We start from the raw sequence: 18,380 nt of genomic DNA, 5'->3' as shown, positions 1-18,380 counted from the left end.
TCTTACGAGGTCACTTGGATGAGCACCCACGAAGATCCAGTTATTATTTGAAGATTTATTTGTAAGTCGTTCTAGCAACCAACTGAAGCTGAAGCTGAGCTGGATCACACATGCTTGAAAAAAGGTCCAACTCTTTTCTCCGTTGGATAATAGTTAAGTTGGTTATACCAAATACAAATTATATATTACATATTTGTATTTGGTTATACATTCTCCAGTCTCGTCATTTATTTTAGCTGGCAAGAATAACTATCGCAATGAAGTATGAAAAATATACCTGTTATCTGCTGTGATGAACGCCAACACCTGCAGAACATAGCTCAAGCGTTGTAAACTGTGTCCGTTGTTTACCAATGTGACACTCTTCTGTGCCATGCGGTAGACCTACCTACGACACTTCCAATCCCTTCTCGTCGACCAGCGCTGCCCGTCGGTAACATCAATAACACTAGCGCGATCACATTATGTCGATGAGATACTCTTCGGTGCCACTTGTTGTCCTTCGTCGTGCCGCTTCTGCTTTAGACAAATGGATCTACCTGTGACACTTCTTCTCTCGTCGATTGGAGCTGCCTGACGACATCAACACTACAAGCGCGATCACTCTCGAATTCTACCACCGTGGTAGGCAATTGTGTGTACCCGTGGTTTGCTGTTGAAACACCACTTGTCGAGGATGCCTTCAACCATGCCTCTGACGTCTCAACTGTCGAGCCACAATGAACGAACTGGTACTTCTTCCCGTTTACCCAACTCGTCCCATGTGTATACTGCCGCTAGAAGCATAACTGTCCCATGTGCTATGAGAATCCCTATACACATGGGACAATTATGATTCTTCTGCTGTAAATTTTAGGCATTGAACATATTCGGTGTATCCACCCATTGAAATCATACTAGAAGTATAGGTATGCAATTTTCAATTTTTTCAGCTATGTTTTTATAAATTACTTCTTAATACGAATGAATTAACTTCCATAAACACATTGACGGTTGGCTTTCGGATTTATATCATCACTACTTACAATACAAGTGTTATCCAAAATATAGAATATAATGACAAAACAAGTACTGTACGCTTCGAACGAAATAATAATTAAAATATGGAATTTTGCTCATGTCAGCTCCTGGATGAAAGCAAAATTGGGGAAAAGGCATAACTACAAACAAAAATGAAACAATCAAAGCTTGGATTTTTTCTCTCTCAGATGAGCATTTTTGACGTGAATGGCCTGTTTCTTGAAATTGATTACATCCTGCTCCACTTCAGCCAACTCGACGCGGCGAGTCATGCTGCTGCTTTTGTGCTTTATCGATGCCAGCGGCTTCACCAAGAAGTTAGTTGATGTTTTACCGGATCCGCTGACTGGAATGCAGTTACCATCGGATGACTTGGTCGTTTTCTTCTTCTGGCCCTTCGCGCTAACCTCTTCTACTTCAAACGTTCCCGAGCGTGTCCAAATGGGCAGTGGCAGCGTCTTGGCTGGTTCGACAACATCCTCCGGTCGGATTCGGTGCGGATGAATCAGCTTATTTTTCTTCTTCGCCTCGATGGCCTGTATTCGCAGTTCTTCCTGTCCAGCAGGAAGCAGACTCGAAACTCGGAATCCAATGGGTTTTGGGGTGACCGGTTCCTCCTTGAAGCCGCGGTTGCGTTTCAGCAGCTGTTGTTCTGGAGTCACAGGTTCTTCGGTGAAGCCGGATTCCAAATATCTAAGAGCCTTTAGTTTGCTTCCACCGGTTGTTTTTCGCGGAGGCGTTGATTCTAATTCTGTGAATTGCCGAACGGAAGCCACTTCTTTCTGCGACAGTTTTTGTTTTTTTACTACCTTTGTGATAGGCTCCGAAAGGGATTCCTTCAATTTGACGAGTGTTTCATCTAATAAAACTGTTTCAAGAGGAGCTGTTTCGGCCTGCGTTAGTGGTTTTCCCTTGGATTTTAATAATTTTTCTCTCGGTTCAGAGGATGCAGTTGCAAGTTGTTTGCTCTTGTTCAGTTGTTCATGTTCATTTTGTTTTGATTTTTTCACGCTTTTCTCAGTTTTCTTTGTCTTGGTGTGCTTTTCTTCGGCCTTGGAAGCAGAAGCGCTCTCGCAAGAGGATTCGGGTTTAGTTGTTTCTTCCGAATCATTGTTTGGCTTTTTTTTCTTCTTCACCTGAATGGGATCGGGTTGGAAAGCCATTTGTACCTCTTCCGCAGCCGATTGCGTTTGATTCTTCTCCCGTTTCTGCTTTCTTTTTCTCTTGCCCAAATTTTGTTCCTCCTTTAGCTCTTCTATTTGAGCACTATATACGGCAAAGGCGGACACATCTCTTTTAATTATCGGTACTGCGGGAATATTCGCCAAAACTTTGGCAAGTTTTGTCGCCTTCTCCGTCTTCTGCTTCTTGGCCTTCTTTTCAAACTTGGCGCCGATACCTTCCTTCAGGTGGCCGTTTTGATTTTCTTTGTTAAGTTGCTGCTGTAGTTTGGCCGCCTTTTTGGCCTTTTTACGCTCCCGCTTTGCCTCTAGCAGGGCAACTTTGCGCTGCAGAGCTCGTGCTAGCTGTTGCTCCTTGGTTTCACCGAGCTCCTCTAGTAGGTAGTTGACCAGCTTCTTCTTTTTCTTCTTTTTCGGCTGTTCCATTGATTTGTCGTTTACCTCTGTTGAATCATCCAGCTGTTGCTGCTCGCGAAGGAGACGTTTTTCATCCTGGGACATAGAAAGAATTTGAGGGTAATGTACGATTTCAATGATACTTAAAATAGTACTTGCATGGTTTATTGATTACACAAAAAACATGTTAAGGCAGATAAATGAACAACAGTGACCCTTGTTATATAGGATATTTTCATGTTCCTGCATATGTAATGTTTCGGCAAGGCCAAACCGATGTTCACACCCGTATTCCATCGATCTACCTAAGGCATGCGCCGTAAACGGTCCGATTCTGGAGATTTTTAGAATCTGGGTACTCCGATTTTTTGTACTAGAACTTACCATTTAAACCATGGATGGACATTCGTGATAAAACTGTTTTGAAACCACAAATGTACGTCGTGTTCTCAGGCGCTTCAGGGCATTGCGGAAAACTATGAGGCAATCCGAATGTAAAAACGCACAAATATCTTACCTATAGAAGGAAACCTCTGAATTTTGTCCCAGTTGTAAAACATTGAATGGAGACGTACTAATTTCAAAAGATAATAATACATTTTTATCATTTTTTGAGAGTGATCCAACTAGAGACTTAGAACTAGGTTCTTAGAATGACTCCCTGTTAGGATCACTCTACAGTTGCAGACGAAACTAGAAATGTTACCTGCCTCAGACCCGTCATTCAATTGTTTAATGTACGGCTCTTGCTAGATGCTAAAAGACAGTGAATTCCCCCATATCACTGCTCTCCGGCGCCCTGACACTTGTTGTCTAGCAAGCCCGTGGCCCCTTTCCATAGTGTCATGCGACTACGGTTGAAATTGTTGAGGAGGTTTAATATATTTATGCAGAAACCGGAAGGAGAAAGGTTGGAGACATTTCCAAACGTATGAAACTGTCGAAGTTCAGTAGAAATTATCTGACTTGACAAGTTATTTGTACCTGTGGTTTGAAAAGCGGCATTTTCATTGTAACCGTCTGTGACTGTCAATCGGGAAATTTTATTTTCATTGATTTTATTTATCACTGACGGTCATATGAATACGATCAATGAGACGCATCACTGGTTTGCTTGCGAGGGGCCGCTGCTCCCGACAGCTGATTCTCAGCATCTTTGCACCGTTTCGACATAGACTCACGGCTCTATTCTATGCGGCGTGTGACGTGAGACGACTAATCTCATCTCACTCTGCGTGACTTTTCTCACCCAATTCTGAAGTCACTTCGGGTGACGTGAGACGCCCATTTAACAGCAATCTCAGCTCACCCGAGTCGACTCTAATAATCGAGTGAAAAAAGTCACGTAAAGTGAGGTGAGTTTAGTAACCTCACGTCACACGCCGCGCAGAATAAGGCCGTATATGCGGCTGATGAAAAGTTTTAATTCTTATGTATAAAATTTCAGGTTATCGTTTGACTATAGTTATACTAGCCGCTCGAAACGTGTGTAACCGTTTTACCCTAATTCCTCCCATAACTTAGGTATAAAGTTAAACCTAGCTCTACATTTCAGAAAGAGGCTGAATGCGGATGACCAAAAGTAGTATTTCTTATGCAAAAATTTTTGGGGAATCGACTGAAGATAGTTAGAACGGTTGCACGAAACGTGTGTACCCGTTTTACCCCAACTCTTTCCATATCTCAAGTGGAAAGTTAAACCTGGCTGTGCTTCTCGACAAAAAACTGAAGGTGGCTGATGAAAAGTAGTGATTCTTATGAAGAAAAATCCGGTGAATCGGTTAAATATATTTAGAATGACCGCACGAAACGGTTGTATCCATTTTACCCAAATTTTTCACATAATACATGTGTGGAGATATACCTTACTCAACATTTCAGAAAGTAATTCAATCAAAAGTAATTCTTTTATGTAACATAGTCCAGGGAATCGATTGAAGATAGTTCAAATAACCGGACAAAACATGTGTATCCGTTTTACCCCAAATTCTTTCAATAAGTCAAGTGTGAAGTTAAACCTGCCTGTACTTTACCGAAAGAGCCTGAATGCAGTTGATGAAAAGTAGTAATTACGGTTTCGTAAAAAATTCACGCAAACTCCCATATATCAGTAGCTTTTATAGTCATGGAGTCCACATTGCATTGGTGTTACACATTTCTAATGGTGGAATGCCTTCATTCACAGAAATAATATATAACAACTCTTCCAACGGTAGATTTGAAGATAACCTGTAAGACCGACTTCTGAGTTTTTATTGTAAATTTTGTAAATTCGGTGAAGCCGCCCCCTATGAACGGGTGGTTTCAAAATTGTCCAATAAAGGCCGTTCGTTGGACCAACGTTGGACGACGTCCAAATAACCATTCAACAAACGTCCATCGTCGGACTCGTGTTGAACGATTTTGAAACAATTTTTTGGCCTTCTCAACAAAACAACATATCATATGCGGTGATTTCAACCTCTATTGGTATGAATGAATCCTATATTTCATTGGATTGTCTGCTCTAAAGATATCACCAAGGGACCGTTCATAAATGATGTCGCGTATTGACAGTTGGGGAAGAGAGTGACGTAACTGATTTACCGAGATGAAAACTAAAAATGATTTTGAGACTTGCTAGTGGAGCGGGAATAATAAAACCAACAATTTGAAATGTGCTTGGAGGGATGTGTGCTTTGGACTATTCTTTTCTTTTCTACAGGACATGGTATATAAATGGCCCCGAACAAACCCATAACGAATATCACGTAACATCGATGACAGTGCAGTGGGATTAAGGCCAAGTATCCTCTGGGTCGCGCAACACTGTGAGCCAACATCAATTTAGGCACAGAGAACATCCAAAGGTAATTGTGATGTAACCCCCAGAGGTGGTTCTGTCGTTATTCCGTTTAGTACGTGAGCTTTACTGAATCGACAAGGGACCACACAATTTGTGTCCAAGCGACCGTCATAATTATATTGGGATATGCCAGTGTGGTATTCTAGCAAATATTTGTTCAAATGGGTAACAAGTATTTTAAACTTGTTTGTTCGAGCCTGGATGTCCGTTCTTTGTGACTTAGTTGTAACATATTTAATTTTTTAAATTATTTCTGATTATCAAACAAAACAATCATTAATACACACAGGAATAATAACTGGCAGAATAGTTGCAGATAAATCAGTATTCCTGGACATTACTCTTAAGGGACCATTCATAAATTACCTAACGCAAAAATTGCCCAAAATTGACTCCCCCCCCCCATGTAACAAATTGTCACAAAATTGTCCATCCCCCTCCCCTATAACGTAACAAATTCCTGGAATTTTTTTTTCTTCGGTGAAACCATGTTACGTAACGATCTAACTCCCCCTAAAAGCGTTACGTAATTTATGAATGAACCAGCGCTTTCTGATTTACTTAATAGTCGATTTATTCCGCTTTAGACCTAGGGGACCCAAAAGGAGATTAGGAAGAAGACACAAGCGGAATCAATGCGAAGTTTCAATTGCATGACTGACGACTTAGCACGCGTTGTGAGGAATACATTGGACTATACATAATAGAGAACTTGACGTTACACACTTCGAGACAAAAAGGCGCAAAATTTAGTGCTCCTCCCGAGGACCGGTGTTTACTGGGCAAACAGTTGCCACTTCATCCGACTTTGCAAATTTTGTCTCGTGGAACGGAGACGGTATATGCAGGAAGGAATTGACTAAGTAGTACATTAGAAATCTTGAAATAATTACCTTCTTTTTCTGCCGCAGTGTGGCGCTCTGCTTCTTTCGCTCCTTATCAGCCCGAACAATTTCATTACAACGGGACAAAATGGTATCATGGTCGAATTCGGTGATATCTTTTGGCTTCTTCATAGCGATCTTAACGACCTTTTCCATCTCACTATGGGTGGATTCTTCAAGACAGTCATCAACTTCCATAGGTTCAACTTCGGCTGAATCCTCCTTATCCGCTTCGGCTGAAACTTCTTCATCCGCTTCGGCTAAAACTTCTTCAACCGCTTCGGGCACTGCATTCGGTTCTTTCGAAACGGATTTATCGGTTTTTCGTTTCAGCGGCGAACTTACGTCCTTATCCTGCGGCAATTTACTCGGTAGCGATGAACGCTTGTCCGATTTGTTGGCAGATGTGGTTGGATCTAGTGAAAGTCGTTTATTTTTTCTCGCTTGTGCCATTGCTGCCGGATTGGCAACCAATCCAGGGGATTTACGATTAGTTTCCAGTTTTGTAGGTTTCTCTGGTGCCGTATCTTCCGGAATCATTGGATTAATCGTGTTGCGTTTGGCTTTTTTCGACGCAGATGCATAGAAATCAGCGGAAATCAATGCGGGTGTTGGTAAAGATTTGCGCGATTTTGGAGATTCTCCGCTGTGGTTCACATGGTTGTCTGCATTGGATTTTTTGATTACTGGACTTTGGGAAACTGATTTCTCTGGCGAAATTTGAGGCGATTTAACTTCCCCTACTGAATCATTCTCGGAATACTCTGTCGACGAGTTCACTTGTACAGTCGAGACATTATCATTCGAAGCAGTATTTGATTTGTCCAGATTAATATCCGCAGCCTCTTTTCCAGTATCTTGATTTTCGTCGTCACTAGAATCCACTGGTTGAATGATACGTCTTCTTTTGTTTGAACTTACGGGTTCTTCGTTTATCGCTAAATCATCACCCGAACCATCCAGCAAATTTGAATCCTCCTCGTCAGTCACAATGAATGAATCGTTTTCATTTTCTTCTTCCTCACCGTCCTCGTCGATATCAGCACTTTTTTCGCTATCCTGGCTACCAATGCTTTCTCCGTCCACCGGAATTTCATTATCTTCCATTTCAGCTCGAGTTTCGCTATCCAAAGAATCACCTGACTGGTAGCCATCCGCTTCCATTGCTTCATCGTCCACTAAGCTATTCCGCCTAGATGTCTCCGACTCTTCCTCTTCGTCGTGTTCAATTTTCTTTGACGTTTCAAGTGATTTGCGTTTTAATGATTCATTCAACTTATGGGCTTCTTCATCCCGTCGATCTTGTTCCTCCTGCTTTCGTACACTGAAAACATCAATGCCCTGGCCACTGGTTCCCTTTACGGCATGACTCCAAGATTTGGCAAGCTTTGAATCGTTCACCTGATCGTCACATTTGTCCGCCTCAGGTGTTTCGTTGTCTAACGCTTTAGGTGATTCAATGACTTGCAGCGATTTTTTCGGAGATCCCACCAATGGTGAGGGTACCGGTGTGCTGCTAGATCCTTCGCGTAGACGGGGGAAACGAGACTTGGGCTTCTCCGGTTTTCTAGGTGTTTCCAAAATGCTCATCGACAGATCGACCTGTTTCAAATTTTCTTTAACATCGTCCACAATGTTTGCCAACGAAGCATCCACACTAGTATCTAGCTGCTCACCGATTGGATCCTTGGTTACATTCGAAGGCTGTGAGCTTGCAACATTTTCCGATTCTACCTTACGAGTCGTATCCTCCATCGTCGGTGATTCCGTGTCTGTTTCTGCTATCTCAAACATATCTGACGTCTGTGAAATAAAAATGGGTTGCAAAATTTAAAAGTTGCTAGACAAAGGTTACTGGAATAAAAATCATATCAATCGAAGCAAAATAGCGTACTTTGCTAGGTAAGTTTGGTGGGAATTGATTGAATCATTAGATTTGTTCCGATACGCTTGACTCTTGAAGTCAACGGAAACAGGTAAAACTTGCTTCTCTTTACTTCCCACCAGAGGACGAAGAAAAAAGTAATAGTTAATACAGAAACACTTTGCTCCGGAGTAGTCCCGGTTTCTTCGATTACCCGAAGAAATTGGAAGCACTCCTGGTGAAACCAGATATTTTTTTCGCTGAAGGAGGACACTATTCATATGCTTAAATTTATATATCTAAAAATATTCCAGATAAAATATATGAAATGTACAGAATGACCCCAAACGGTTCGAAATTACCAACTTACCGACTTTGGCACCGCCGGGTCATCCCCTGAATCTGCCCTCTTTACGTTAAACCTCAAAGCCTTCTTATCGGCAGCTACGATCGGGGTTTTGGGATACGAACTATGATCTTGACAGTCCGATGTGGTTTGTTCGTCGAATGTGACATTCCTTACGAGCAACTTGTTACTAGATGATGTTACTGTTTGCTGCTGACTGGAATTCGTTCCCTTGATTGGAGTAATTGCCTCATCGGTTCGGTTCAATGTGTCCTTCTGCGCCGAGCTACTGGTGTTATGTGTTTGAACTTCTTCATTAGAAATGTCCGTCACTAAGACTTTGAGTTCCTTGGCCGAAGTGTTACTGTTGATACTAGTTTCATTGTTTTGTGGTGATGCTAGAGTATCCGCAATATCCACGTTTTCCTGTTTAATAGGAGATGTATTGTCATTTTGCGAACTTGTAGACGTGTTCTTGCATGGTGGTGTTATGTTTCTTGGAACCGGCGAGTTAGAAATAGATCTATTCCGCAATTTACGTATGTCCAAATCAGACAAATCTGCCTCTGCGGAACAATTAGCTGTGTCCTCCTTCTCGTCGTCTTCGGCGATTGTTGGCGGAGCAACGCTGAGACGAGATCGTGGAAGGGTTGGAGTAGTAAGAGATGGCAAATCATCGGAGGTAGCACTATTCCGACGGGTGACCCGTCGGTTTGACTGTGGTGCTGTTTTTGGAGTCGCAGCAACATCTTCCGAAGGTCGACGTTGTGGGGTGCGACGAACCTCCATTGATGCGTCTAATAAAGCTAAATTTTCTTCCGACAGTGAAGCAGCACGTGATCTGCGACCAGTTTGTTCCTCTCTATCTCTCACTTTCTGGTTCGTTTTGATTGTCACCGAGGGAGTGTCCTTTCTGCTTCTAGTGGATCTGGTGGTAGTATCGTCATCGGTAACGGAAACAGCTGAACCATTCATTCCTTCTTGTATGGCATCCAGTACTGCTAATTTTTTACCAACTGCCGGCTTCTTAGGAGTACCCGTTCCAGCGGATGTGTCCAGATCAACAGAACGTCGCCGTAGAGCACCGCGGGTGACTACAAAACAGGAAAGCATCGAATTTATCCTATGAGCACCCATTGCCGTAGAAGATATTGTAACGTTTACATACCTCTAGTCGTCCTTTCCTCCTCTTTGTTCATTATTATCGCAATTTACAATAGGTCACTCAAAACAAAACCTCTGAAAAATGTTGCCTTCTCATCGGAATCCACGTTTTTCCTGACGCAAAACAAAACAATGCGCCTTCACGTACGGTGCGGTTAAATTTGACAGACACGCAGAGATGCCAGGTACTTTTTTCAAATGTCTGCGATAATAATTTTAAAAGTCTGGGAAGAACAAAAATGTCAGGAAAGCTAGTGTAACCAAAAGCCTTTATATTCAAAAATCTGCAAATATCTGCAACAAAACTAAAAAATCTGCAAATATCTGCAACCAAACTAGAAAATCTGCAAATATCTGCGTCATCGAAAAAATCTGCAGCTTAAATTAAAAGTCTGCGAATTTGCAGACTTGTCTGCAAATCTGGCATCTCTGCAGACACGAACGGGCGAAATTGCGCATTGAATTTCGCCCCGTTGTGCGCTTAACGTATAATTAACGGATGGAATTTGTAAAGTTAGCACCAGGGATGCCAAGTGTTTTTCCAAAAAATCTGTAATATTTTTTTAAAAAGTCTGGAATTGTCTGGATGACCCAAATTCTTAAGGAAAAGGTGCATTCCTCACCGATGGGCTGTATTTGTTACATTTTAGTAATGAAACATGTTTGTATATTAGTAATTTTATCGGCTTATTAAAAATTCGGTGATTGCACTGCTAATCTGGAAACGCCAGAATCCTTGATTTTCAGTATAGAGTACATTGATTAAATTTGAATCTCAGAGTTTCCAGAATCTTGGACTGCTGGAACTTCTAGCTGATAAAATTCAGCAAAAAATTTGTTGACTTTCAGCGAAAAAACTGTGGTATGTTGTGTTTCCAGTTTTCTTAAAAAGTGGTTTATGTATCAAGGAAGAGTTCTTGAAACTTATGTTGTTATTTTTTAAAATGTCTGGATAAATCTGGACAAATGCCCTGAAATCTGTATCAAACAAAGGTAAATCTGTTTGTCTGGACGAGGCTTGAAAATCTGGATGAATCCAGATAAATCTGGAAGGTTGGCACCCCTGGTTAGCACGTTATTTGAAAAGGGCCAAAAGACAAAGAACTACGGACCGAGCACGGGTGCCATATGTTTTTGTGAAATAGTTGTAAAAAATATTTAAAATGTGTAAATGGTTTAATTATAACGAATACAGTCGTTCCGATTCAGTTGGTAGAAAAATCGGGAGGTTTTGTATGGGGCACTTTCGAACGAATCTCGCATTCGTTGTAAGCAAGAGTTACCTAGTTAAGTTCAGCCAGAAAATGAGCCGGAATGCATACTGGTTCTAATTTGTATTCCTGTTCCAGTGACACAACCGATTCTAGTTTGAATCGGTTGTGTCCCTGGAGCCGGAATACTAATTACGAAAAATCGCATCGAAAGCTGATTTTTATCACATTAGAGCCTCCAAACTAGACAATTAACATAATAATCCTGTAAAGCTCTTCATCACTATCGTCGCATCCAAATACTTATAACATGGTAAACGCACAGACGTCCATCTTCAGCATTCAACTTGTGTAAAAATCTCGAAGGTAGTTGGGATATCCAAACCAGGAGCGCTACTGTCGTCATGTTTTTTTGTGGCTGAGATCGACTGAATTAACAGCGGTTATTCCTCTACCCAGTCAAACTAGTTCGGAACCGGTTCGGACTTCCAGCTCAAATGGATGAACCGATAGAGTCGGAATCGGTTGTTTTCTTTGAGCAAGATTTCATACTGAATTCATTCATGATTTCGTACCGGTTCCGGAATGGATTTGACGGATAGTTGGGATAAGTTGGTTTGGCGGCACTAGTGTTTATCCTATATTAATTCAAATCCTTACACACGTTTTTTTTAAATATGTTTGTTCCATCATGGATTCTGTGGTAAACGCATCCATTTCGATTTTCATGAAGCCAAAAATCTCCCAAGTAACAAGAAAACTCTCGGCATACACTTTGGTAAACAAAATTAGCCACATGGGACAATTAGGCGTAGAACGGCAGTTTAGCACTGCGTCGTATTGAGTGCTTGCTTCTCGAATACACACTGCATTTAGGTTCGTAGACATAAAAGATCTTCCACGTAAAAACAAATCAAATTACGTTCGTCTGTCTATGCGTGTCATATTCTAAGTTATACCACAGACATAACACTATGAGGGAATTCCCTCAAAAAACATCGATCCAGCAATTTTCCCAGAACACTAGCTCCACCTTTTATTCACAGTCCCAAACACTCATTTACTGGTGGGTTACCCATCAGGTTTGCGAACAATTTGTCACTAGTGGTCTATCCCCCATATGCTAGTTCATATGTCAGTGGCGCCATAATTTCAAATGTGGCCACAGTCCCAACTACAAATATATTCAAAATGACATACACTCTGCTGGCTATTCTTCACGAGAGCGAAAAATTCAGTTACTGAAAGGAACATCGCGGATATGGTAACAAAATCGCTCGGAAAGAACCCTGCCGTTGTGAAAAAACTTGTGCCAGACTGGAAAGAAGTAGCTTCGATGCCTTTTATTTCGTTCAAGGTTGGAGTAGATTTAAAACTGAGAAATGCTGCATTGTCACCGTCAACTTGGCCGAGAGGGACTTGCTTTCGGGAATTTCACGAGAAATTTAATGTATGGGAACCTGCTGAATAAGTGTTAATGTATATGTAAGATTGTGTATATGAAATGTAATGTAAATGTGATATGCAGTGACTTGATTATTGCCACGCTGACCGGGACGAGTACACCCGGTCAGCGTGGCAAGCAGAAAGTTAGCAAAAGTCGAGTAAAGCGAAATTGATGCTGGCAGAGTTTCTGCGAGCATTTTGCGCGATTTGTGCGAGAATTCTGGCAACCAATTCGCTCAAATGCAACAACCGTTTCTGACAGAAGCGGTTAAACCAACCGATGCTGCTCACTTTTATTCAGAATCCAGTCAGAAATGTACGGCCAAGATCTCTGTACGCTTTCTGCCACATCTTTGGCAGAGTTTTTGCTCAGTTCGTGCTAAATTCTACCAGGTAGGAATTGCCAGGATCTTTGCACAGTTTATGTCCGAGTTATGCCAGGGTTTTGCTCGGTTCCTGTCAAAATTTGCCAGAAAATGCGAGAGAAACCGAGATCGCCCTAGCTCAACTAACCGACAGGATACGCGCAGAAATCTGACAAGGCTGCCAAACCAAGACTTACAGAAATCTAGCAGAGCGGTCTCTGCCAGAAAATTTGCTCACTGGGCAGAGGCTGTTTTCGCTTTGACGCATGCATCCTTTCTGTATAAGGACTTTGACTAGCGTAGGCCTATTAGGATCTTTTTAATAGGTATTCCTGACTTTATTTCAAGGATGCCAGATAAGCGACCTTTAAGCGGACCCTACACGGTTAAATAAAACAACCTGCAGAATAGGTTCTTTTAACTTACTTTTGAGTAATGCGTCGCTTTCGCACTTCTTCGCAGTGAGCAAATTTTCTGGCAGAGACCGTTCTGCTAGATTTCTGTAAGTCTTGGTTTGGCAGCCCTGTCAGATTTCTGCGCGTATCCTGTCGGGTTAGTTGAGCTAGGGCGAACTCGGTTTCGCTCGCGCAAATTTTGACAGGAACCGAGCTAAACCCTGGCATAACTCGGACATAAACTGTGCAAAGATCCTGGCAATTCCTACCTGGTAGAATTTAGCACGAATCGGACAAAACATCTGACACAGATGTGGCAGGAAGCGTGCAGAGATCTTGGTCGTACATTTCTGGCTCGATTCTGGATAAAAGTGAGCAGCATCGGTTGGTGTAACCGCTTCTGTCAGAAACGGTTGTTGCATTTGAGCGAATTCGTTGCCAGAATTCTCGCACAAATCGCGCAAAATGCTCGCGGAAACTCTGCTAGCATCAATTTCGCTTTGCTAAACTTATGCTAAACTTTCTGCTTGCCACGCTGACCGGGTAGCAGTGACACCATTCAAAGAAAATCAACAGTGAGTATTTCCAGACTTGGTTTTATTTCCTATTTAAGAACTATTCGACATAGATCTTTCATTAGGGCTTAAATCGCAAATGTAAACAAACTGCGTTTTCGCTATTATGACATTATGCGACAAAAATACTACACGATTGAGGTGAAAACTAGTTAAAATGGTTTTTAGTTCGATTTATAATTAAAGAAAACAAAACGGCGAAACATGCATTTTCTTCGAGATTTCGACTTAGGCCCTTCTTCTCATATGGAATATAAAGGCTAAACTTACATTTTTTGACAGAACCGGGCGTACGGTTATTATTCACAAAATTATTCTTTAAACGGCGGTTCTATTATATAAATGATAAGCAATATCTACTAGGATCATGTCTACTCGATAGTTGTTGCACATAAACATTCGAATATTTCGATATTTTCATGAAATTCGAAGAAAAGATGCACGCGCCCTATCATTTACATTGGGTTTCTATGCGCCCATTTGCTGAGCCCTATTAAAAAGTATACTGTCAAGCTCGCCCATTTACCCAGCCCTACCCAGCAAGACAGAGTCAGTTTAGCCCTTTTACCGCGCCCTTCTGAAAATTATGTACACCGTTTAGCCCTTCCGCAAATGGTGGTTGCTGAAGGGCGAAATCACGACTGGGATGCAAATTGGGCGTAAGCATTTTTTTAGTTTCTACCCACTAAAAGCACATAGGAATTAAATTCTTTGTTATATTGTCATAAGGTTTACCCAAAGATGCTTCCGGAAAAACATGATCATAAAGTAATTTATACCTACAATAAAAACTACATTTAGAAAAGCATCGCCGTATATCGAAACTGATTTTTCTCCATTTGAGTACATTGCGACTTTGGCCCTATTGAAAGATCTGTGTCGTATTGTGTTTTTTACATCCTAGATTGCATAATTCACTTCCGGTGAAAATTTCAACGTGTCGACATGTTGGTTTTCACCGAGTGCTAGATAATTCGCTTTTTTCACCTTGATTGGGCGAATTACTCGTGCTGTGGTGGACCAATTTTGTGGCACTGCGAGTTTATCGTCGGTTAGTCACAGAAAGTAAAGTCCATTGGACTATAAACGAAGATTAACTGGCAATATAGCTTTATATGCTGTGCCATTTTGGGCTTTGTTTCACAAACAAGCCAAACAGAAGCGAAGAAGAAGAAGAAGATTGCATAATTCAGTGATCGAAACCCAAAACATCATAAAGTATTTGAAATTATTAAATTAAAATGTTTTTGCTATTGAAATTGACAAAATGATAGTATCGCCCCTTTGGCGATTGTTTACTTTTTTGGTCCCACCTATCAGCATTGAAGTATCGCCCTTACGTTTTTTTACAATAACTACCATTTTACACAACCGATTTCGTCCGGCTTTTTACAATAACGATCATTGTTATTATTTACAGCTGGTATCAGCTTGATAATCCTGAAAAAATACGAAAAAACAGTTTCGCCTCTTAACTGCTAGCAAAAAAAGTATCGCCCTGTTTGTTTGCATGGAGCGTGGAGGGCGAAACTTTAAATAAACAAGCAAAAATACAGTTTCGCCCGTTGTATATTTTGCTGTAGTTTAAGAAAGCAATATCGTAGAATCCAAATTTTTAGGTTAATTTGTTGCGTTTCAAAGCCCTCATTCGCATGTATGAAAAAAGCCTTATGTTTACATTTGTAAGTATCGCCCTTTTCACAAAAAAGCGTTGAATAATTGATCAATATATTGACCCTGTAAGCACATTTTGAAAATATTGAAAAATTCGATCGTTAAAATCGACATTACTGCTCAGTAATGACATTACCAATCAGTAATGACATTACTACCCAGTAAAGTTCAGCCGGAAATGAACTGGAATTCTGTCTGGTTCCAGTTCGTACACGGGCTCCAGTGACACAACCGATTCTAACTAGAATCGGTTATGTCACTGGAGCCGGAATACGAACTGGAACCAGCCAGAATTCCGGTTCATTTCCAGCTGAGCTTAACTGGGCGGCGCCTTGTGTAAGGGGCCCTTTGCACGTTCAATATTTTTGTCAATACTAGGGAGTATTGACAAAATTATTGCATGTGTAAAGCAGTCCCTACACAAGACAAATATTGTCAATATATTGACAAGATCGCTTCAATTCATTTAGCGGACCCTACACGAGCAGAAATATTGACAATAAATCATATCAATATATTGATGGTGTAAGGCCATCTTGAAAATATTCATTCTGTAGAATTTAAATGGGATTGAAGTAGTCTTGTCAATATATTTATTGACAATATTTCTGTCTCGTGTAGGGTCCGCTTTACACCAATATATAATTTATTATCAATATTTCTGATTGTGTAGGGCCGCTATACACAGATTTTCAATGTATGTGCAGATTTTTAAAACTTCCGGTTTTTTGTTTTAATGCACAGGTTAGCAGTTTTCTGTTATAATGCACAGACTAGTACAGATTTCTCAATTTTAATTTATTGAAATATATATGCTTATAGACACCGTTTGGACATTTCGAATGAATTACACATCATTTAATTTTCTCTACTAGCTCATTACTTCGATAAATTCCGCTGGGATGTCGACCTTGCACAGAATATACCCATTCTTAGTTCGAAAGAATACATGTCCGCGTGGGGGTCTTATTTTCAAAATTCTGTATCGAACCGATGTTTTCTCCGGAGGCTGTTCATACATGTGGATATAATGCCGGCCCATCTTTTTCAGCGCATCACCCATAATCAGTGGCAGCGCGTGGTTGTTTGTTGCATGATATAGGAACTCTGGTGGTTGTTGCACAATTTCATAATTTTGACAAAAGTGAATACTGTGTCCATTAACTGCCCGTATTTCTTTATCGCGAACTTCGTAGCGGCCCTTCTGATCGGCAGCTATGAGCTCCTGGATTCGTTCCATATTGGCGCCGCTAATCTGTTTGAGGATGTCGAAGCAAACAAAGCCATCCGGGTCCATGTGCTCGGCGACGGCTGCCGAGTGGCGTAGAAACCAGGATAGTTTCTGTGGCGTTAATTTACGATCGGCTGATTGCCTTGAGTGAGAAATATTTTGGAAGAATACTTTTTCGTTGGGTATCAGTGGGATTTTCGATTTTTCCATTATGTTGAATTCCTGAGTTAAAATGAAGCATTTGTTTCAAGCTATGTGCTAATATTGTGAAATCTTAATGGTGTGGTGCAGCTTTTGCCACTATTTTTTTCCTGAATTGGTCTCACTTTTCATCATATCAGTTTGATCTGGATGGAAAACTACCCTCTTGTTTTTTGCCTCAGAAAAAAAATCTGAAAACTCGACTTCCACGATATCCTTTTCCGGAAAATTTTTACTAGTCGAGACACAAACACTGAAATAGTTTATTTTTTTGTATTCCTTTTTTGACACGCTAACCCACCGTAACCCGATAATGGGTAATAATTTTGTTCATCAACCAGCGCTGCAAGATACATTCATTTTTACGGCTATTTTACCAATTGTTATATTTCGACACAGATTTTTCATTAGGGCCTAAGTCGCAATGTACTCAAATGGAGAAAAATCAGATTGAATATTCTACAATGATTTTCCAAATGTAGTTTTTATTGTAGATATAAATTTATTCCTATGTGTTTTTTTGTTGGTAGAAACTAAAATAATGCATTTGCCAGTCTTGATTTTGCCTTTCAGAATTCGCCGTTTGCGAAAAGGCTAAACTGTGAACATGATTTTCAGAACGGCGCGGTAAATGGGCTAAACTGACTCTGATTTCTCGACAAATATGTCAAATGGTCCTAAGTGCAAATGAGAGCCTCTCTTTGTTTACTTTCTCTTTAGATTATTACGGCGTCAGCATAAAGCTCTTCAATATTGTTTCAGGATATATCGAAAAACGCTGATTTTGACTAGCATGTTATGCTAAGAGTTAATGAGCAAACGTATAAACGGACGAGTTATTAACGAAAAAGAGAGTAAGCAAAGAGAAACTGCCATTTTCACTTAGGACTATTTGACATGTTTGGCTAGATTTACAAGGTAGGGCGAGGTCGACATGATACAGTCGTGATTCGTTGGTTGGACACTAACACAACCGCTTTGTAGTTGGACCTCCGTTAGTTGCACACTCAATTCTGAAACAGCTGCGTGATTAGCAAATTTCGAAATCGATATATCAGTAAACTGAAATTTGTTTGCTGATTTTCAGTCAAGTATTTTTCGAGTCTCAGCTGTCACTTTTATTGGGATCTTAGCAAAAAACTTAGATCTCAGCGTCGTTGTCTCAGCTATCGAGATTTCGGCAAAAGATGCGAACAAACTGAGATACGGCAGAAAAAATTAAGAGTGTGGACCATTGTCCAATTAAAAAGCATCTGAATGCCAAAAGCTCTTGTCAAATTTACTTGGACAATCTATCTATCAATCTTTTACGCTACTATAACGTCTTCTTTGGAGAGTTTTTGTAATTTTTCAGTCGGTCCAACTAGCGAATCAAATTCGTTACTTGGACAAAGGTTTTGGCCCAACCAGCGAACCACGACTGTATTTTAATACGGCTCAGCAAATGGGCACATAGAAACCCACTGCTATCTTGTAGTATATATACTATATATAACTATAGTTAAGTCGCATAATGTCATAATAGCGACAATTCAATTTGTTTATATACGTGATTTAGGCCCTAGTGAAAGATCTATGTCGA

General features: G+C 40.7%; 2 protein-coding genes across 2 annotated transcripts; both read right to left on the bottom strand.

Moving 5' to 3' along the window:
• Nucleotides 1–1,035: 1,035 nt before the first annotated feature.
• Nucleotides 1,036–9,865, bottom strand: LOC131677562 (protein slender lobes-like). Its single transcript, XM_058957442.1, has 4 exons — nt 9,705–9,865; nt 8,561–9,630; nt 6,336–8,129; nt 1,036–2,693 (listed from the first exon to the last, which is right to left on the bottom strand). Exons 1-4 carry the CDS (start codon nt 9,733–9,735, stop codon nt 1,182–1,184), a joined length of 4,407 nt encoding a protein of 1,468 aa, XP_058813425.1. The 5' UTR covers nt 9,736–9,865; the 3' UTR covers nt 1,036–1,181.
• Nucleotides 9,866–16,145: 6,280 nt separating this feature from the next.
• LOC131677561 (probable RNA 2'-phosphotransferase) lies at nt 16,146–17,115 on the bottom strand. The gene is made up of 2 exons (XM_058957441.1): nt 16,924–17,115; nt 16,146–16,819 (listed from the first exon to the last, which is right to left on the bottom strand). The coding sequence occupies exon 2, from the start codon at nt 16,805–16,807 to the stop codon at nt 16,238–16,240; it is 570 nt and encodes a 189-aa protein (XP_058813424.1). The 5' UTR covers nt 16,808–16,819; nt 16,924–17,115; the 3' UTR covers nt 16,146–16,237.
• Nucleotides 17,116–18,380: the final 1,265 nt, after the last annotated feature.

Source organism: Topomyia yanbarensis, chromosome 1 (assembly GCF_030247195.1).
Source record: "Topomyia yanbarensis strain Yona2022 chromosome 1, ASM3024719v1, whole genome shotgun sequence".
Taxonomy (NCBI): Eukaryota; Metazoa; Arthropoda; class Insecta; order Diptera; family Culicidae; genus Topomyia; species Topomyia yanbarensis.
The sequence above is the reverse complement of the archived record's forward strand: the minus strand, read 5'-3'. Positions and strand labels throughout refer to the sequence as shown.

What these genes read in the sequence shown, in the direction of transcription:
- LOC131677562 (XM_058957442.1), bottom strand. Translation starts at nt 9,735, where the DNA reads ATGAACAAAGAGGAGGAAAGGACGACTAGAG. An exon ending in GGAGGAAAGGACGACTAGAG is followed by an intron (nt 9,631 to 9,704) that starts GTATGTAAACGT and finishes CCTGTTTTGTAG; the next exon opens with TCACCCGCGGTGCTCTACGG. An exon ending in ACCCGGCGGTGCCAAAGTCG is followed by an intron (nt 8,130 to 8,560) that starts GTAAGTTGGTAA and finishes TTTATTTCACAG; the next exon opens with ACGTCAGATATGTTTGAGAT.
- LOC131677561 (XM_058957441.1), bottom strand. Translation starts at nt 16,807, where the DNA reads ATGGAAAAATCGAAAATCCCACTGATACCCAACGAAAAAGTATTCTTC.